Source organism: Hemiscyllium ocellatum, unplaced genomic scaffold (genome assembly GCF_020745735.1).
Source record: "Hemiscyllium ocellatum isolate sHemOce1 unplaced genomic scaffold, sHemOce1.pat.X.cur. scaffold_1543_pat_ctg1, whole genome shotgun sequence".
NCBI lineage: Eukaryota > Metazoa > Chordata > Chondrichthyes > Orectolobiformes > Hemiscylliidae > Hemiscyllium > Hemiscyllium ocellatum.
Window position 1 is genome coordinate 50001 of NW_026867803.1, and position 19178 is coordinate 69178.

General features: G+C 57.0%; 1 protein-coding gene across 1 annotated transcript in view; it reads right to left on the reverse strand.

The window, feature by feature from the left end:
• The window catches only part of LOC132810140 (membrane-associated phosphatidylinositol transfer protein 1-like), a 61749-nt gene extending 42967 nt beyond the window's left edge, over positions 1-18782 (reverse strand). The window contains exons 1-5 of the mRNA XM_060822616.1: positions 18773-18782; positions 17552-17722; positions 16316-16486; positions 15237-15385; positions 682-795 (exon numbers count right to left, since the gene is read on the reverse strand). Of these exons, the coding sequence (XP_060678599.1) occupies positions 682-795; positions 15237-15385; positions 16316-16486; positions 17552-17722; positions 18773-18782 (615 nt within the window). The remainder of the gene's footprint in view (positions 1-681; positions 796-15236; positions 15386-16315; positions 16487-17551; positions 17723-18772) is intronic.
• Positions 18783-19178: the final 396 nt, after the last annotated feature.

Here is a 19178-nt window from a genome sequence, read left to right on the forward strand (position 1 = left end):
ACACATTCCCCCTCACCCCCACTCCCCACAATCCCAACACATTCCCCCTCACCCCCACTCCCACAATCCCAACACATTCCCCCTCACCCCCACTCCCCACAATCCCAACACATTCCCCCTCACCCCCACTCCCCACAATCCCAACACATTCCCCCTCACCCCCACTCCCCACAATCCCAACACATTCCCCCTCACCCCCACCCCCCACAATCCCAACACATTCCTCCTCACCCCCACAATCCCAACACATTCCCCCCACCCCCACAATCCCAACACATTCCCCCTCACCCCCACTCCCCACAATCCCAACACATTCCTCCTCACCCCCACTCCCCACAATCCCAACACATTCCCCCTCACCCCCACTCCCCACAATCCCAACACATTCCCCCGGGAGGCCCGTGACCCCGGGAGGCCCGTGACCCCGGTAGACCCGTGACCCCGGGAGGCCCGTGACCCCGGGAGGCCCATGGCGGGGCTGACCGGTCACCTCCTGCCCCTTGGGGGACTGGACCATTGCCCCCACCGCGTCCTGTCTTGCGTCACCCCCAACAGCGGGTCCTCAGGATGATGGTGGACTCTCCAACTGCCCGCAGCATCTCCTGACCGCGTGGTACCAACACCCACCCCTTCCCCACCCTCAGAAACCTCCCCTCCCCTCTCCCCGTGTGGGGTACCCACCCGGATTTTGACTTGTGTCCGTCTGCGTAGCCACTTGCCCTGAGGCAGCGGTGGGGAGTAGTCTGAGACCTCCAAGTCACTGTCTTCCAACTCCACCGTCGGCTGCTTCATCACCTGCTCATGGGGGGAGGGGTTAATCATCAAACAGAGGGGCAAGAGGCCATTCGGCCCCCTCCCTTAGCATCTTCCATCCCCCCCTGAGTTAACCTGCCCCTGCTAACCCCCTCCAGTCCCCTGGTTTATACCCACCCAGGGGGTTGTAGTTGGGAAGGTTAGGCCACCCTTGGGTACAGCTCTGGGCACCACATCACAGGAAGGACATGGGGGTCTCGGAGAGGGGGCACTAAGGGTTTCCCAGGATTAGAGGGGGATCAGGAGAGGCTGGAAAAACTCAGGCTGGTCTCTGTGGAGCGGAGGAGGCCGAGGGGAGACTCGGTAGAAGACGATAAAACACTGAGACGCAGCGATCGGGCGGATGGTGGGACCCCCTTCTCCCCCAGAGTTACAGGGTCTAATATTAGGGGGAGGTGCATTTACAGAGAGAGGGGGGAGCGTTCAAAGGGGGATGTGAGGGGCAGGTTTATTACACAGAGAGGGGTAGGAGTGTGGAACACACAGCCAGGGGGTGGGGAGGGGGGAGGCAGGTACTATGGGGGAGGGGGGAGAGTTTAAGGTGCTTTTAGACATAGGGATATTCAAGGCAGGGAGGGCAATGGACCACGGGCAGGGAGAAGGGGTTAGTATAATTTGGTGTCGTGTTTGGTACAGCAATATGGGCCGAATGGCCTGTTCCAGTGATTCCCCACAGTGTGGAAACAGGCAGTTCAGCCCAACAAGTCCACACCGACCCTTCGAAGAGTAACCCACCCAGACCCATTACCCTCTCACTAATGCACCTGACACTATGGGACAATTCCCTATGGCCAATCCACCCTAACCTACACATCCCTGGGCACTATGGGACAATTTCCCATGGCCAATCCCACCCTAACCTGCACATCCCTGGGCACTATGGGACAATTCCCCATGGCCAATCCCACCCTAACCTGCACATCCCTGGGCACTATGGGACAATTTCCCACGGCCAATCCCACCCTAACCTGCACATCCCTGGGCACTATGGGACAATTCCCCACGGCCAATCCCACCCTAACCTGCACATCCCTGAGCACTATGGGACAATTCCCCACGGCCAATCCCACCCTAACCTGCACATCCCTGAGCACTATGGGACAATTTCCCATGGCCAATCCCACCATAACCTGCACATCCCTGGGCACTATGGGACAATTTCCTACGGCCAATCCCACCCTAACCTGCACATCCCTGGGCACTATGGGACAATTTCCCATGGCCAATCCCACCCGAACCTGCACATCCCTGGGCACTATGGGACAATTTCCCGTGGCCAATCCCACCCTAACCTGTACATCCCTGGACACTATGGGACAATTTCCCATGGCCAATCCCACCCTAACCTGTACATCCCTGGACACTATGGGACAATTTCCCATGGCCAACCCACCCTAACCTGCACATCCCTGGGCACTATGGGACAATTTCCCATGGCCAATCCCACCCTAACCTGCACACCCCTGGGCATTATGGGACAATTTCCCATGGCCAATCCCACCCTAACCTGCACATCCCTGGGCATTATGGGACAATTTCCCATGGCCAATCCCACCCTAACCTGCAGATCCCTGGGCACTATGGGAGAATTTCCCACGGCCAATCCCACCCTAACCTGCACATCCCTGGGCACTATGGGACAATTTCCCACGGCCAATCCCACCCTAACCTGCACATCCCTGGGCACTATGGGACAATTTCCCATGGCCAATCCCACCCTAACCTGCACATCCCTGGGCACTATGGGGCAATTTCCCATGGCCAATCCCACCCTAACCTGCACATCCCTGGGCACTATGGGACAATTCCCCATGGCCAATCCCACCCTAACCTGCACATCCCTGGGCACTATGGGACAATTTCCCACGGCCAATCCCACCCTAACCTGCACATCCCTGGGCACTATGGGACAATTCCCCACGGCCAATCCCACCCTAACCTGCACATCCCTGAGCACTATGGGACAATTCCCCACGGCCAATCCCACCCTAACCTGCACATCCCTGAGCACTATGGGACAATTTCCCATGGCCAATCCCACCATAACCTGCACATCCCTGGGCACTATGGGACAATTTCCTACGGCCAATCCCACCCTAACCTGCACATCCCTGGGCACTATGGGACAATTTCCCATGGCCAATCCCACCCTAACCTGCACATCCCTGGGCACTATGGGACCATTTCCCATTGCCAATCCCACCCTAACCTGCACATCCCTGGGCACTATGGGACCATTTCCCATTGCCAATCCCACCCTAACCTGCACATTCCTGGGCACTATGGGACAATTTCCCATGGCCAATCCACCCTAACCTGCACATCCCTGGACACTATGGGACAATTTCCCATGGCCAATCCACCCTAACCTGCACATCCCTGGGCACTATGGGACAATTTCCCACGGCCAATCCTCCCTAACCTGCACATCCCTGGGCACTATGGGACAATTTCCCATGGCCAATCCCACTCTAACCTGCACATCCCTGGGCACTATGGGACAATTTCCCATGGCCAATCCCACCCTAACCTGTACATCCCTGGACACTATGGGACAATTTCCCATGGCCAATCCTACCCTAACCTGCACATCCCTGGGCACTATGGGACAATTTCCCATGGCCAATCCACCCTAACCTACACATCCCTGGACACTATGGGACAATTTCCCATGGCCAATCCCACCCTAACCTGTACATCCCTGGGCATTATGGGACAATTTCCCATGGCCAATCCCACCCTAACCTGCACATCCCTGGGCACTATGGGAGAATTTCCCACGGCCAATCCCACCCTAACCTGCACATCCCTGGGCACTATGGGACAATTTCCCACGGCCAATCCCACCCTAACCTGCATATCCCTGGGCACTATGGGACAATTTCCCATGGCCAATCCCACCCTAACCTGCACATCCCTGGGCACTATGGGGCAATTTCCCATGGCCAATCCCACCCTAACCTGCACATCCCTGGGCACTATGGGACAATTCCCCATGGCCAATCCCACCCTAACCTGCACATCCCTGGGCACTATGGGACAATTTCCCATGGCCAATCCCACCCTAACCTGCACATCCCTGGGCACTATGGGACAATTTACCATGGCCAATCCCACCCTAACCTGCACATCCCTGGGCACTATGGGACAATTTCCCATGGCCAATCCAACCTAACCTGCACATCCCTGGGCACTATGGGACAATTTCCCACGGCCAATCCCACCCTAACCTGCACATCCCTGGGCACTATGGGACAATTTCCCATGGCCAATCCCATCCTAACCTGCACATACCTGGGCACTATGGGACAATTTCCCATGGCCACTCCACCCTAACCTGCACATCCCTGGGCACTATGGGACAAATTCCCCATGGCCAATTCACCCTAACCTGCACATCCCTGGGCACTATGGGACAATTTCCCATGGCCAATCCCACCCTAACCTGCACATACCTGGGCACTATGGGACAATTTCCCATGGCCACTCCACCCTAACCTGCACATCCCTGGGCACTATGGGACAAATTCCCCATGACCAATCCACCCTAACCTGCACATCCCTGGGCACTATAGGACAATTTCCCATGGCCAATCCCACCCTAACCTGCACATCCCTGGGCACTATGGGACAATTTCCCATGGCCAATCCCACCCTAACCTGCACATCCCTGGACACTATGGGACAATTTCCCATGGCCAATCCACCCTAACCTGCACATCCCTGGGCACTATGGGACAATTTCCCATGGCCAATCCCACCCTAACCTGCACATCCCTGAGCACTATGGGACAATTTCCCATGGCCAATCCACCCTAACCTGCACATCCCTGGGCACTATGGGACAATTTCCCATGGCCAATCCCACCCTAACCTGCACATCCCTGGACACTATGGGACAATTTCCCATGGCCAATCCACCCTAACCTGCACATCCCTGGGCACTATGGGACAATTTCCCGCGGCCAATCCCACCCTAACCTGCACATCCCTGGGCACTATGGGACAATTTCCCACGGCCAATCCCACCCTAACCTACACATCCCTGGGCACTATGGGACAATTCCCCACGGCCAATCCCACCCTAAGCTGCACATCCCTGAGCACTATGGGACAATTCCCCACGGCCAATCCCACCCTAACCTGCACATCCCTGAGCACTATGGGACAATTTCCCATGGCCAATCCCACCATAACCTGCACATCCCTGGGCACTATGGGACAATTTCCTACGGCCAATCCCACGCTAACCTGCACATCCCTGGGCACTATGGGACAATTTCCCATGGCCAATCCCACCCTAACCTGCACATCCCTGGGCACTATGGGACAATTTCCCATGGCCAATCCCACCCTAACCTGCACATCCCTGGACACTATGGGACAATTTCCCACGGCCAATCCAACCCTAACCTGCACATCCCTGGGCACTATGGGACAATTCCCCATGGCCAATCCCACCCTAACCTGCACATCCCTGGGCACTATGGGACAATTTCCCATGGCCAATCCCACCCTAACCTGCACATCCCTGGACACTATGGGACAATTTCCCACGGCCAATCCAACCCTAACCTGCACATCCCTGGACACTATGGGACAATTCCCCATGGCCAATCCCACCCTAACCTGCACATCCCTGGGCACTATGGGACAATTTCCCATGGCCAATCCCACCCTAACCTGCACATCCCTGGGCACTATGGGACAATTCCCCATGGCCAATCCCACCCTAACCTGCACATCCCTGGGCACTATGGGACAATTTCCCATGGCCAATCCCACCCTAACCTGCACATCCCTGGGCACTATGGGACAATTCCCCATGGCCAATCCCACCCTAACCTGCACATCCCTGGGCACTATGGGACAATTTCCCATGGCCAATCCCACCCTAACCTGCACATCCCTGGGCACTATGGGACAATTTCCCATGGCCAATCCAACCCTAACCTGCACATCCCTGGACACTATGGGACAATTCCCCATGGTCAATCCCACCCTAACCTGCACATCCCTGGACACTATGGGACAATTTCCCATGGCCAATCCACCCTAACCTGCACATCCCTGGGCACTATGGGACAATTTCCCATGGCCAATCCCACCCTAACCTGCACATCCCTGAGCACTATGGGACAATTTCCCATGGCCAATCCACCCTAACCTGCACATCCCTGGGCACTATGGGACAATTTCCCATGGCCAATCCCACCCTAACCTGCACATCCCTGGGCACTATGGGACAATTTCCCATGGCCAATCCCACCCTAACCTGCACATCCCTGGGCACTATGGGACAATTTCCCATGGCCAATCACACCCTAACCTGCACATCCCTGGACACTATGGGACAATTTCCCATGGCCAATCCCACCCTAACCTGCACATCCCTGAGCACTATGGGACAATTTCCCATGGCCAATCCCACCATAACCTGCACATCCCTGGACACTATGGGACAATTTCCTACGGCCAATCCCACCCTAACCTGCACATCCCTGGGCACTATGGGACAATTTCCCATGGCCAATCCCACCCTAACCTGCACATCCCTGGGCACTATGGGACAATTTCCCATGGCCAATCCCACCCTAACCTGCACATCCCTGGACACTATGGGACAATTTCCCACGGCCAATCCAACCCTAACCTGCACATCCCTGGGCACTATGGGACAATTCCCCATGGCCAATCCCACCCTAACCTGCACATCCCTGGGCACTATGGGACAATTTCCCATGGCCAATCCCACCCTAACCTGCACATCCCTGGACACTATGGGACAATTTCCCACGGCCAATCCAACCCTAACCTGCACATCCCTGGACACTATGGGACAATTCCCCATGGCCAATCCCACCCTAACCTGCACATCCCTGGGCACTATGGGACAATTTCCCATGGCCAATCCCACCCTAACCTGCACATCCCTGGGCACTATGGGACAATTCCCCATGGCCAATCCCACCCTAACCTGCACATCCCTGGGCACTATGGGACAATTTCCCCATGGCCAATCCCACCCTAACCTGCACATCCCTGGGCACTATGGGACAATTTCCCATGGCCAATCCCACCCTAACCTGCACATCCCTGGGCACTATGGGACAATTTCCCATGGCCAATCCAACCCTAACCTGCACATCCCTGGACACTATGAGACAATTCCCCATGGCCAATCCCACCCTAACCTGCACATCCCTGGACACTATGGGACAATTTCCCATGGCCAATCCACCCTAACCTGCACATCCCTGGGCACTATGGGACAATTTCCCACGGCCAATCCCACGCTAACCTGCACATCCCTGGGCACTATGGGACAATTTCCCATGGCCAATCCCACCCTAACCTGCACATCCCTGAGCACTATGGGACAATTTCCCATGGCCTATCCACCCTAACCTGCACATCCCTGGGCACTATGGGACAATTTCCCATGGCCAATCCCACCCTAACCTGCACATCCCTGGGCACTATGGGACAATTTCCCATGGCCAATCCCACCCTAACCTGCACATCCCTGGGCACTATGGGACAATTTCCCATGGCCAATCCCACCCTAACCTGCACATCCCTGGACACTATGGGACAATTTCCCATGGCCAATCCCACCCTAACCTGCACATCCCTGGACACTATGGGACAATTTCCCATGGCCAATCCACCCTAACCTACACATCCCTGGGCACTATGGGACAATTTCCCACGGCCAATCCCACCCTAACCTGCACATCCCTGGGCACTATGGGACAATTTCCCATGGACAATCCACCCTAACCTACACATCCCTGGGCACTATGGGACAATTTCCCACGGCCAATCCCACCCTAACCTGCACATCCCTGGGCACTATGGGACAATTTCCCATGGCCAATCCCACCCTAACCTGCACATCCCTGGACACTATGGGACAATTTCCCATGGCCAATCCCACCCTAACCTGCACATCCCTGGACACTATGGGACAATTTCCCATGGCCAATCCACCCTAACCTACACATCCCTGGGCACTACGGGACAATTTCCCACGGCCAATCCCACCCTAACCTGCACATCCCTGGGCACTATGGGATAATTCCCCACGGCCAATCCCACCCTAACCTGCTCATCCCTGAGCACTATGGGACAATTCCCCACGGCCAATCCCACCCTAACCTGCACATCCCTGAGCACTATGGGACAATTTCCCATGGCCAATCCCACCATAACCTGCACATCCCTGGGCACTATGGGACAATTTCCTACGGCCAATCCCACGCTAACCTGCACATCCCTGGGCACTATGGGACAATTTCCCATGGCCAATCCCACCCTAACCTGCACATCCCTGGGCACTATGGGACAATTCCCCATGGCCAATCCCACGCTAACCTGCACATCCCTGGGCACTATGGGACAATTTCCCATGGCCAATCCACCCTAACCTGCACATCCCTGGACACTATGGGACAATTTCCCATGGCCAATCCACCCTAACCTGCACATCCAAGGGCACTATGGGACAATTTCCCACGGCCAATCCTCCCTAACCTGCACACCCCTGGGCACTATGGGACAATTTCCCATGGCCAATCCACCCTAACCTGCACATCCCTGGGCACTATGGGACAATTCCCCATGGCCAATCCCACCCTAACCTGCACATCCCTGGGCACTATGGGACAATTTCCCATGGCCAATCCCACCCTAACCTGCACATCCCTGGGCACTATGGGACAATTCCCCATGGCCAATCCCACCCTAACCTGCACATCCCTGGGCACTATGGGACAATTTCCCATGGCCAATCCCACCCTAACCTGCACATCCCTGGGCACTATGGGACAATTTCCCATGGCCAATCCAACCCTAACCTGCACATCCCTGGACACTATGGGACAATTCCCCATGGTCAATCCCACCCTAACCTGCACATCCCTGGACACTATGGGACAATTTCCCATGGCCAATCCACCCTAACCTGCACATCCCTGGGCACTATGGGACAATTTCCCATGGCCAATCCCACCCTAACCTGCACATCCCTGAGCACTATGGGACAATTTCCCATGGCCAATCCACCCTAACCTGCACATCCCTGGGCACTATGGGACAATTTCCCATGGCCAATCCCACCCTAACCTGCACATCCCTGGGCACTATGGGACAATTTCCCATGGCCAATCCCACCCTAACCTGCACATCCCTGGGCACTATGGGACAATTTCCCATGGCCAATCACACCCTAACCTGCACATCCCTGGACACTATGGGACAATTTCCCATGGCCAATCCCACCCTAACCTGCACATCCCTGAGCACTATGGGACAATTTCCCATGGCCAATCCCACCCTAACCTGCACATCCCTGGACACTATGGGACAATTTCCTACGGCCAATCCCACGCTAACCTGCACATCCCTGGGCACTATGGGACAATTTCCCATGGCCAATCCCACCCTAACCTGCACATCCCTGGGCACTATGGGACAATTTCCCATGGCCAATCCCACCCTAACCTGCACATCCCTGGACACTATGGGACAATTTCCCACGGCCAATCCAACCCTAACCTGCACATCCCTGGGCACTATGGGACAATTCCCCATGGCCAATCCCACCCTAACCTGCACATCCCTGGGCACTATGGGACAATTTCCCATGGCCAATCCCACCCTAACCTGCACATCCCTGGACACTATGGGACAATTTCCCACGGCCAATCCAACCCTAACCTGCACATCCCTGGACACTATGGGACAATTCCCCATGGCCAATCCCACCCTAACCTGCACATCCCTGGGCACTATGGGACAATTTCCCATGGCCAATCCCACCCTAACCTGCACATCCCTGGGCACTATGGGACAATTCCCCATGGCCAATCCCACCCTAACCTGCACATCCCTGGGCACTATGGGACAATTTCCCCATGGCCAATCCCACCCTAACCTGCACATCCCTGGGCACTATGGGACAATTTCCCATGGCCAATCCCACCCTAACCTGCACATCCCTGGGCACTATGGGACAATTTCCCATGGCCAATCCAACCCTAACCTGCACATCCCTGGACACTATGAGACAATTCCCCATGGCCAATCCCACCCTAACCTGCACATCCCTGGACACTATGGGACAATTTCCCATGGCCAATCCACCCTAACCTGCACATCCCTGGGCACTATGGGACAATTTCCCACGGCCAATCCCACGCTAACCTGCACATCCCTGGGCACTATGGGACAATTTCCCATGGCCAATCCCACCCTAACCTGCACATCCCTGAGCACTATGGGACAATTTCCCATGGCCTATCCACCCTAACCTGCACATCCCTGGGCACTATGGGACAATTTCCCATGGCCAATCCCACCCTAACCTGCACATCCCTGGGCACTATGGGACAATTTCCCATGGCCAATCCCACCCTACCCTGCACACCCTGGGCACTATGGGACAATTTCCCATGGCCAATCCCACCCTAACCTGCACATCCCTGGACACTATGGGACAATTTCCCATGGCCAATCCCACCCTAACCTGCACATCCCTGGACACTATGGGACAATTTCCCATGGCCAATCCCACCCTAACCTGCACATCCCTGGACACTATGGGACAATTTCCCATGGCCAATCCACCCTAACCTACACATCCCTGGGCACTATGGGACAATTTCCCACGGCCAATCCCACCCTAACCTGCACATCCCTGGGCACTATGGGACAATTTCCCATGGCCAATCCCACCCTAACCTGCACATCCCTGGGCACTATGGGACAATTCCCCATGGCCAATCCCACGCTAACCTGCACATCCCTGGGCACTATGGGACAATTTCCCATGGCCAATCCACCCTAACCTGCACATCCCTGGACACTATGGGACAATTTCCCATGGCCAATCCACCCTAACCTGCACATCCAAGGGCACTATGGGACAATTTCCCACGGCCAATCCTCCCTAACCTGCACACCCCTGGGCACTATGGGACAATTTCCCATGGCCAATCCACCCTAACCTGCACATCCCTGGGCACTATGGGACAATTCCCCATGGCCAATCCCACCCTAACCTGCACATCCCTGGGCACTATGGGACAATTTCCCATGGCCAATCCCACCCTAACCTGCACATCCCTGGGCACTATGGGACAATTCCCCATGGCCAATCCCACCCTAACCTGCACATCCCTGGGCACTATGGGACAATTTCCCATGGCCAATCCCACCCTAACCTGCACATCCCTGGGCACTATGGGACAATTTCCCATGGCCAATCCAACCCTAACCTGCACATCCCTGGACACTATGGGACAATTCCCCATGGTCAATCCCACCCTAACCTGCACATCCCTGGACACTATGGGACAATTTCCCATGGCCAATCCACCCTAACCTGCACATCCCTGGGCACTATGGGACAATTTCCCATGGCCAATCCCACCCTAACCTGCACATCCCTGAGCACTATGGGACAATTTCCCATGGCCAATCCACCCTAACCTGCACATCCCTGGGCACTATGGGACAATTTCCCATGGCCAATCCCACCCTAACCTGCACATCCCTGGGCACTATGGGACAATTTCCCATGGCCAATCCCACCCTAACCTGCACATCCCTGGGCACTATGGGACAATTTCCCATGGCCAATCACACCCTAACCTGCACATCCCTGGACACTATGGGACAATTTCCCATGGCCAATCCCACCCTAACCTGCACATCCCTGAGCACTATGGGACAATTTCCCATGGCCAATCCCACCATAACCTGCACATCCCTGGACACTATGGGACAATTTCCTACGGCCAATCCCACGCTAACCTGCACATCCCTGGGCACTATGGGACAATTTCCCATGGCCAATCCCACCCTAACCTGCACATCCCTGGGCACTATGGGACAATTTCCCATGGCCAATCCCACCCTAACCTGCACATCCCTGGACACTATGGGACAATTTCCCACGGCCAATCCAACCCTAACCTGCACATCCCTGGGCACTATGGGACAATTCCCCATGGCCAATCCCACCCTAACCTGCACATCCCTGGGCACTATGGGACAATTTCCCATGGCCAATCCCACCCTAACCTGCACATCCCTGGACACTATGGGACAATTTCCCACGGCCAATCCAACCCTAACCTGCACATCCCTGGACACTATGGGACAATTCCCCATGGCCAATCCCACCCTAACCTGCACATCCCTGGGCACTATGGGACAATTTCCCATGGCCAATCCCACCCTAACCTGCACATCCCTGGGCACTATGGGACAATTCCCCATGGCCAATCCCACCCTAACCTGCACATCCCTGGGCACTATGGGACAATTTCCCCATGGCCAATCCCACCCTAACCTGCACATCCCTGGGCACTATGGGACAATTTCCCATGGCCAATCCCACCCTAACCTGCACATCCCTGGGCACTATGGGACAATTTCCCATGGCCAATCCAACCCTAACCTGCACATCCCTGGACACTATGAGACAATTCCCCATGGCCAATCCCACCCTAACCTGCACATCCCTGGACACTATGGGACAATTTCCCATGGCCAATCCACCCTAACCTGCACATCCCTGGGCACTATGGGACAATTTCCCACGGCCAATCCCACGCTAACCTGCACATCCCTGGGCACTATGGGACAATTTCCCATGGCCAATCCCACCCTAACCTGCACATCCCTGAGCACTATGGGACAATTTCCCATGGCCTATCCACCCTAACCTGCACATCCCTGGGCACTATGGGACAATTTCCCATGGCCAATCCCACCCTAACCTGCACATCCCTGGGCACTATGGGACAATTTCCCATGGCCAATCCCACCCTAACCTGCACATCCCTGGGCACTATGGGACAATTTCCCATGGCCAATCCCACCCTAACCTGCACATCCCTGGACACTATGGGACAATTTCCCATGGCCAATCCCACCCTAACCTGCACATCCCTGGACACTATGGGACAATTTCCCATGGCCAATCCACCCTAACCTACACATCCCTGGGCACTATGGGACAATTTCCCACGGCCAATCCCACCCTAACCTGCACATCCCTGGGCACTATGGGACAATTTCCCATGGACAATCCACCCTAACCTACACATCCCTGGGCACTATGGGACAATTTCCCACGGCCAATCCCACCCTAACCTGCACATCCCTGGGCACTATGGGACAATTTCCCATGGCCAATCCCACCCTAACCTGCACATCCCTGGACACTATGGGACAATTTCCCATGGCCAATCCCACCCTAACCTGCACATCCCTGGACACTATGGGACAATTTCCCATGGCCAATCCACCCTAACCTACACATCCCTGGGCACTATGGGACAATTTCCCACGGCCAATCCCACCCTAACCTGCACATCCCTGGGCACTATGGGATAATTCCCCACGGCCAATCCCACCCTAACCTGCACATCCCTGAGCACTATGGGACAATTCCCCACGGCCAATCCCACCCTAACCTGCACATCCCTGAGCACTATGGGACAATTTCCCATGGCCAATCCCACCATAACCTGCACATCCCTGGGCACTATGGGACAATTTCCTACGGCCAATCCCACGCTAACCTGCACATCCCTGGGCACTATGGGACAATTTCCCATGGCCAATCCCACCCTAACCTGCACATCCCTGGGCACTATGGGACAATTCCCCATGGCCAATCCCACGCTAACCTGCACATCCCTGGGCACTATGGGACAATTTCCCATGGCCAATCCACCCTAACCTGCACATCCCTGGACACTATGGGACAATTTCCCATGGCCAATCCACCCTAACCTGCACATCCAAGGGCACTATGGGACAATTTCCCACGGCCAATCCTCCCTAACCTGCACACCCCTGGGCACTATGGGACAATTTCCCATGGCCAATCCCACTCTAACCTGCACATCCCTGGGCACTATGGGACAATTTCCCATGGCCAATCCCACCCTAACCTGTACATCCCTGGACACTATGGGACAATTTCCCATGGCCAATCCACCCTAACCTGCATATCCCTGGACACTATGGGACAATTCCCCATGGCCAATCCCACCCTAACCTGCACATCCCTGGGCACTATGAGACAATTCCCCATGGCCAATCCCACCCTAACCTGCACATCCCTGGGCACTATGGGACAATTTCCCATGGCCAATCCCACCCTAACCTGCACACCCCTGGGCATTATGGGACAATTTCCCATGGCCAATCCACCCTAACCTGCACATCCCTGGGCACTATGGGACAATTTCCCATGGCCAATCCACCCTAACCTGCACATCCCTGGGCACTATGGGACAATTCCCCATGGCCAATCCACCCTAACCTGCACATCCCTGGGCACTATGGGACAATTTCCCGTGGCCAATCCCACCCTAACCTGCACATCCCTGGGCACTATGGGACAATTCCCCATGGCCAATCCCACCCTAACCTGTACATCCCTGGGCACTATGGGACAATTTCCCACGGCCAATCCCACCCTAACCTGTACATCCCTGGGCACTATGGGACAATTTCCCACGGCCAATCCCACGCTAACCTGCACATCCCTGGGCACTATGGGACAATTTCCCATGGCCAATCCCACCCTAACCTGTGGGAGGAAACCAGAGCACCCGAGGAAACCCACGCAGACACGGGGAGAACATGCAAACTCCACACAGACAGTTGTTTGAGGAGGGAAACGAACCTGGGTCCCTGGCGCTGTGAGGCAGCGGTGCTAACCACTGAGCCACCATGCCACCAGTGCTGTACTGTTCCATGTTCTACCCAGTGACTGGGCTGAGGAAGCATTAACTTTCTACGTTTCTCCGTTTGTGATGTGGGACAGGGTTTATGGAGCCAAGGATTTTCTCCTTCCAAAGCCTTTTACCTTTTGCTCATTAGAAGCATTGTTTACACAGCTAACTGCTCCAGAACTGGGGAAAGACGAATCACTGACCAGTTCGGACGGGTGGGAGGGTGAGGTGGGGCGGGGGTGGGATGGGATCAAGGTCAGCAAAAATGTGATTGGTTCACAGGTAGCCAACCAACTTGGGGTACAGGAGACAGATCACCCCTCCACCAGTCACAGTGACGGTATCCCTGTTCTCTGCAGACAAAGCTGCTTTCACAGTCACCCCCTCCAACACCAACTCCCAGGCTGGTTTTCTGACTGTGTCTGGCTGTTCCCCCTGTGGGACAGGCTGGGGAAGGGGCTGGATGGCCTCCTGCTGTACCTATTTAACAAGTTCTCCTGGGAGTAGAGGGAGCTTTACTCTGTATCTAACCCCGTGCTGTCCCTGTCCCTGGGGGTGTTTGACGGGGGGACAGTGTAGAGGGAGCTTTACTCTGTATCTAACCCTGTGCTGTCCCTGTCCCTAGGAGTGTTTGACGGGGGGACAGTGTAGAGGGAGCTTTACCTGGCGTAGTAGAAATGCTACGACATCGGTGGATTCCCAGTAGCTGGCGTGGAAGAGATGTGGGAGGGTGACGGTGGGGAAGGCCGTGAGACCATCAGGACAGTACAGAGCGTAATCAATCCTCTTCCAACCCCACCACCTCTCAACCACTGCGAGAGCAACCAGAGAGAGACAGCAATTAATATCACCCCCGCGCTCCCCACCCCCACCCCTCACTCCCTCCCTCCCCCCACCGACGCTCAGTAACAGCACTGTCGGAGGGTCAGTGCTGAGGGAGTGGGCCCTGTCGGAGGGTCAGTGCTGAGGGAGTGGGCCCTATCAGGGAGTCAGTGCTGAGGGAGTGGGCACTGTTGGAGGGTCAGTGCTGAGGGAGTGGGCACTGTCGGAGGGTCAGTGCTGAGGGAGTGCCACACTGTCGGAGGGTCAGTGCTGAGGGAGTGCCACACTGTCGGAGGGTCAGTGCTGAGGGAGTGCCACACTGTCGGAGGGTCAGTGCTGAGGGAGTGCCGCACTGTCGGAGGGTCAGTGCTGAGGGTGTGGGCACTGTCGGAGGGTCAGTGCTGAGGGAGTGGGCACTGTCGGGGGGTCAGTGCTGAGGGAGTGGGCACTGTCGGAGGGTGAGTGCTGAGGGAGTGGGCCCTGTCGGAGGGTCAGTGCTGAGGGAGTGGGCACTGTCGGGGGGTCAGTGCTGAGGGAGTGGGCACTGTCGGAGGGTGAGTGCTGAGGGAGTGGGCCCTGTCGGAGGGTCAGTGCTGAGGGAGTGGGCACTGTCGGAGGGTCAGTGCTGAGGGAGTGGGCACTGTCGGAGGGTCAGTGCTGAGGGTGTGGGCCCTGTCAGAGGGTCAGTGCTGAGGGTGTGGGCCCTGTCAGAGGGTCAGTGCTGAGGGAGTGGGCACTGTCAGAGGGTCAGTGCTGAGGGAGTGGGCACTGTCGGGGTGCCTGTGGGTGTGAATGATTGTGAGAGGGATATCACAGAGCGGATGGAGTAAATGGCCCCGGTTCTCCCCTGTGCCCGGTATCCCGCAGGGTGTGCCCGTGTCTCCCCCCCCAGGGGGTAACCCTGAGCAGGGGCAGTGTACCCTTGGCCACATCACAAGCCGGGGGGCTCTCGGTGGGTGACGCTGAGCTGCCGGGTCCTGGGAACTGATCGCTGCCTTTCCAGGGGTCCCTCTGGGCAGGGGTCCGGGAGGTGGGGGAACTCGGCTCCGGTACTCCCGAGAACAAGGAGGGGTAACACTGCAGAGTGTCCGCTGGAGGAGGGGAAGGGGGAGGGGAGGGGGGGAGAGAGGGGCAGGGGAGGGAGAGGGGGAGGGGGGGGGGAGGGGAGGGAGAGACAGGGAGCGAGAGGGAGGGGGAGATGGAGAGAGGGGGAGAGAGAGGGGAGAGAGGGAGGGGGAGAGGGAGGGAGGGAGAGAGGGGAGAGAGAGGGAGGGAGGGAGAGGGCGGAGCAAGAGAGGGAGGGGGAGAGAGAGGGAGTGAGTGAAGGAGGGGTGAGAGAGAGAGAGAGGGAGGAAGAGAGAGTCAGTATTATCGACAACTCCAGCACAACAACCGTGTTCTCCAAAAGCTGCAGTTACCACCAAACTCAGAGCGATTCCCAGCAGGGTCCCCGTTAATACGGAGCTATTCCCAGCAGGGACCCCGTTAATACAGAGCGATTCCCAGCAGGGTCCCCGTTAATACAGAGCGATTCCCAGCAGGGACCCCGTTAATACAGAGCGATTCCCAGCAGGGTCCCCGTTAATAGAGAGCGATTCCCAGCAGGGTCCCCGTTAATACAGAGCGATTCCCAGCAGGGACCCCGTTAATACAGAGCGATTCCCAGCAGGGACCCCGTTAATACAGAGCGATTCCCAGCAGGGTCCCCGTTAATAGAGAGCGATTCCCAGCAGGGTCCCCGTTAATACGGAGCTATTCCCAGCAGGGTCCCCGTTAATACAGAGCGATTCCCAGCAGGGTCCCCGTTAATACAGAGCGATTCCCAGCAGGGACCCCGTTAATACAGAGCGATTCCCAGCAGGGACCCTGTTAATACAGAGTGATTCCCAGCAGGGTCCCCGTTAATACAGAGCGATTCCCAGCAGGGACCCCGTTAATACAGAGCGATTCCCAGCAGGGTCCCCGTTAATACAGAGTGATTCCCAGCAGCGTCCCCGTTAATACAGAGCGATTCCCAGCAGGGTCCCCGTTAATACAGAGCGATTCCCAGCAGGGACCCCGTTAATACAGAGCGATTCCCAGCAGGGTCCCCGTTAATACGGACCGATTCCCAGCAGGGACCCCGTTAATACAGAGTGATTCCCAGCAGAGCTTACCAAGCAGTGAGGAGTTTCCGTCTCCCAGTGGGAATTTCTGGTACCTGGGAATGAGGAAGGGTGGGATGTGTTGGAACTCCGTGATCAGGAGGGGTTCCAGTCGGAATGCTGCTGGGTCTGCTGGGTGGAACAGGTTGTAGACTTGCTGACAGGCCGGGGTGCACTTGGAGACTGTACGGAGAGATGGGGCTGAGTGAGGACGTGACACACCCCCCTCCAACCCTCACCCCCTCCAACCCTCCAACCCTCACTCACCTCCAACCCTCACCCCCCTCCAACCCTCCCACCCTCCCTCCAACCCTCACCCCCTCCAACCCTCCCACCCTCCCTCCAACCCTCACCCCCTCCAACCCTCCAACCCTCACCCCCTCCAACCCTCCAACCCTCACTCACCTCCAACCCTCCAACCCTCACCCCCTCCAACCCTCCCTCACCCCCCTCCAACCCTCCCTCCCTCCAAACCTCGCCTCCCCCCTCCAACCCTCCAACCCTCACCCCACTCCCTCCCTCCAACCCTCACCCCCTCCAACCCTCCAAACCTCACCCCCTCCCTCCCTCCAAACCTCAACCCCTCCCTCCCTCCAAACCTCCCTCCCTCCCTCCAAACCTCACCTCCCTCCAACCCTCCAAACCTCACCTCCCTCCAACCCTCCAAACCTCACCCCCTCCCTCCCCTCCCCTCACTCCCTCCCTACCCTCCGTCCAACCTTCCCTCTAACCCCTCCCTCTCCTCCCTCCAACCCTCCCTCATTCCTCTCCCTCCAACCCTCACCCCCTCCAACCCTCCAAACCTCACCCCCCTCCCTCCAACCCTCACCCCCTCCAACCCTCCAAACCTCACCCCCTCCCTCCCTCCAAACCTCAACCCCTCCCTCCCTCCAAACCTCCCTCCCTCCCTCCAAACCTCACCTTCCTCCAACCCTCCAAACCTCACCCCCTCCCTCCCCTCCCCTCACTCCCTCCCTACCCTCCGTCCAACCTTCCCTCTAACCCCTCCCTCTCCTCCCTCCAACCCTCCCTCATTCCTCTCCCTCTAACCCCTCCCTCCTCTCCCCTCACTCCCCTCCCTCTCCTCCCTCCAACCCTCCCTCATTCCTCTCCCTCTAACCCCTCCATCCCCTCCCCTCACTCCCTCCCTCCCCTCACTCCAACCCTCCCTCATTCCTCTCCCTCTAACCCCTCCCTCCCCTCCCCTCACTCCCTCCCTCCCCTCACTCCAACCCTCCCTCATTCCTCTCCCTCCAACCCTCCCTCCCCTCCCCTCACTCCCTCCCTCCCTCTACACAGTGGCCCCACGTTTGCCAACCCCCCCAGTCTCCCGGCACCTCACCCTCAAATCTCACCCAAACCTCTAGCCCCTCGAACCAGGAGGGACCTTCCCAATCACCAGGGGGTCCCAGTCTAAGGATCCAGGGGGGTCCACTGGGGACGGAGATGGGGAGAAATGTTCCCCCTCCCCCTCCCCCCACCAGAGAGTAGGGGGGAGGCGAGGGAGATGTCTCCCACACCAGCCCAAGGCCCTGGGAGGAAGGAAGGAGTTGGATCCCATCCTGAGGGTGACAGGGATTGGAGGGTTTGGGGGGGATTTCAGGGATAGGGGGGTGGACATACTTACAGTCCAGCCCGG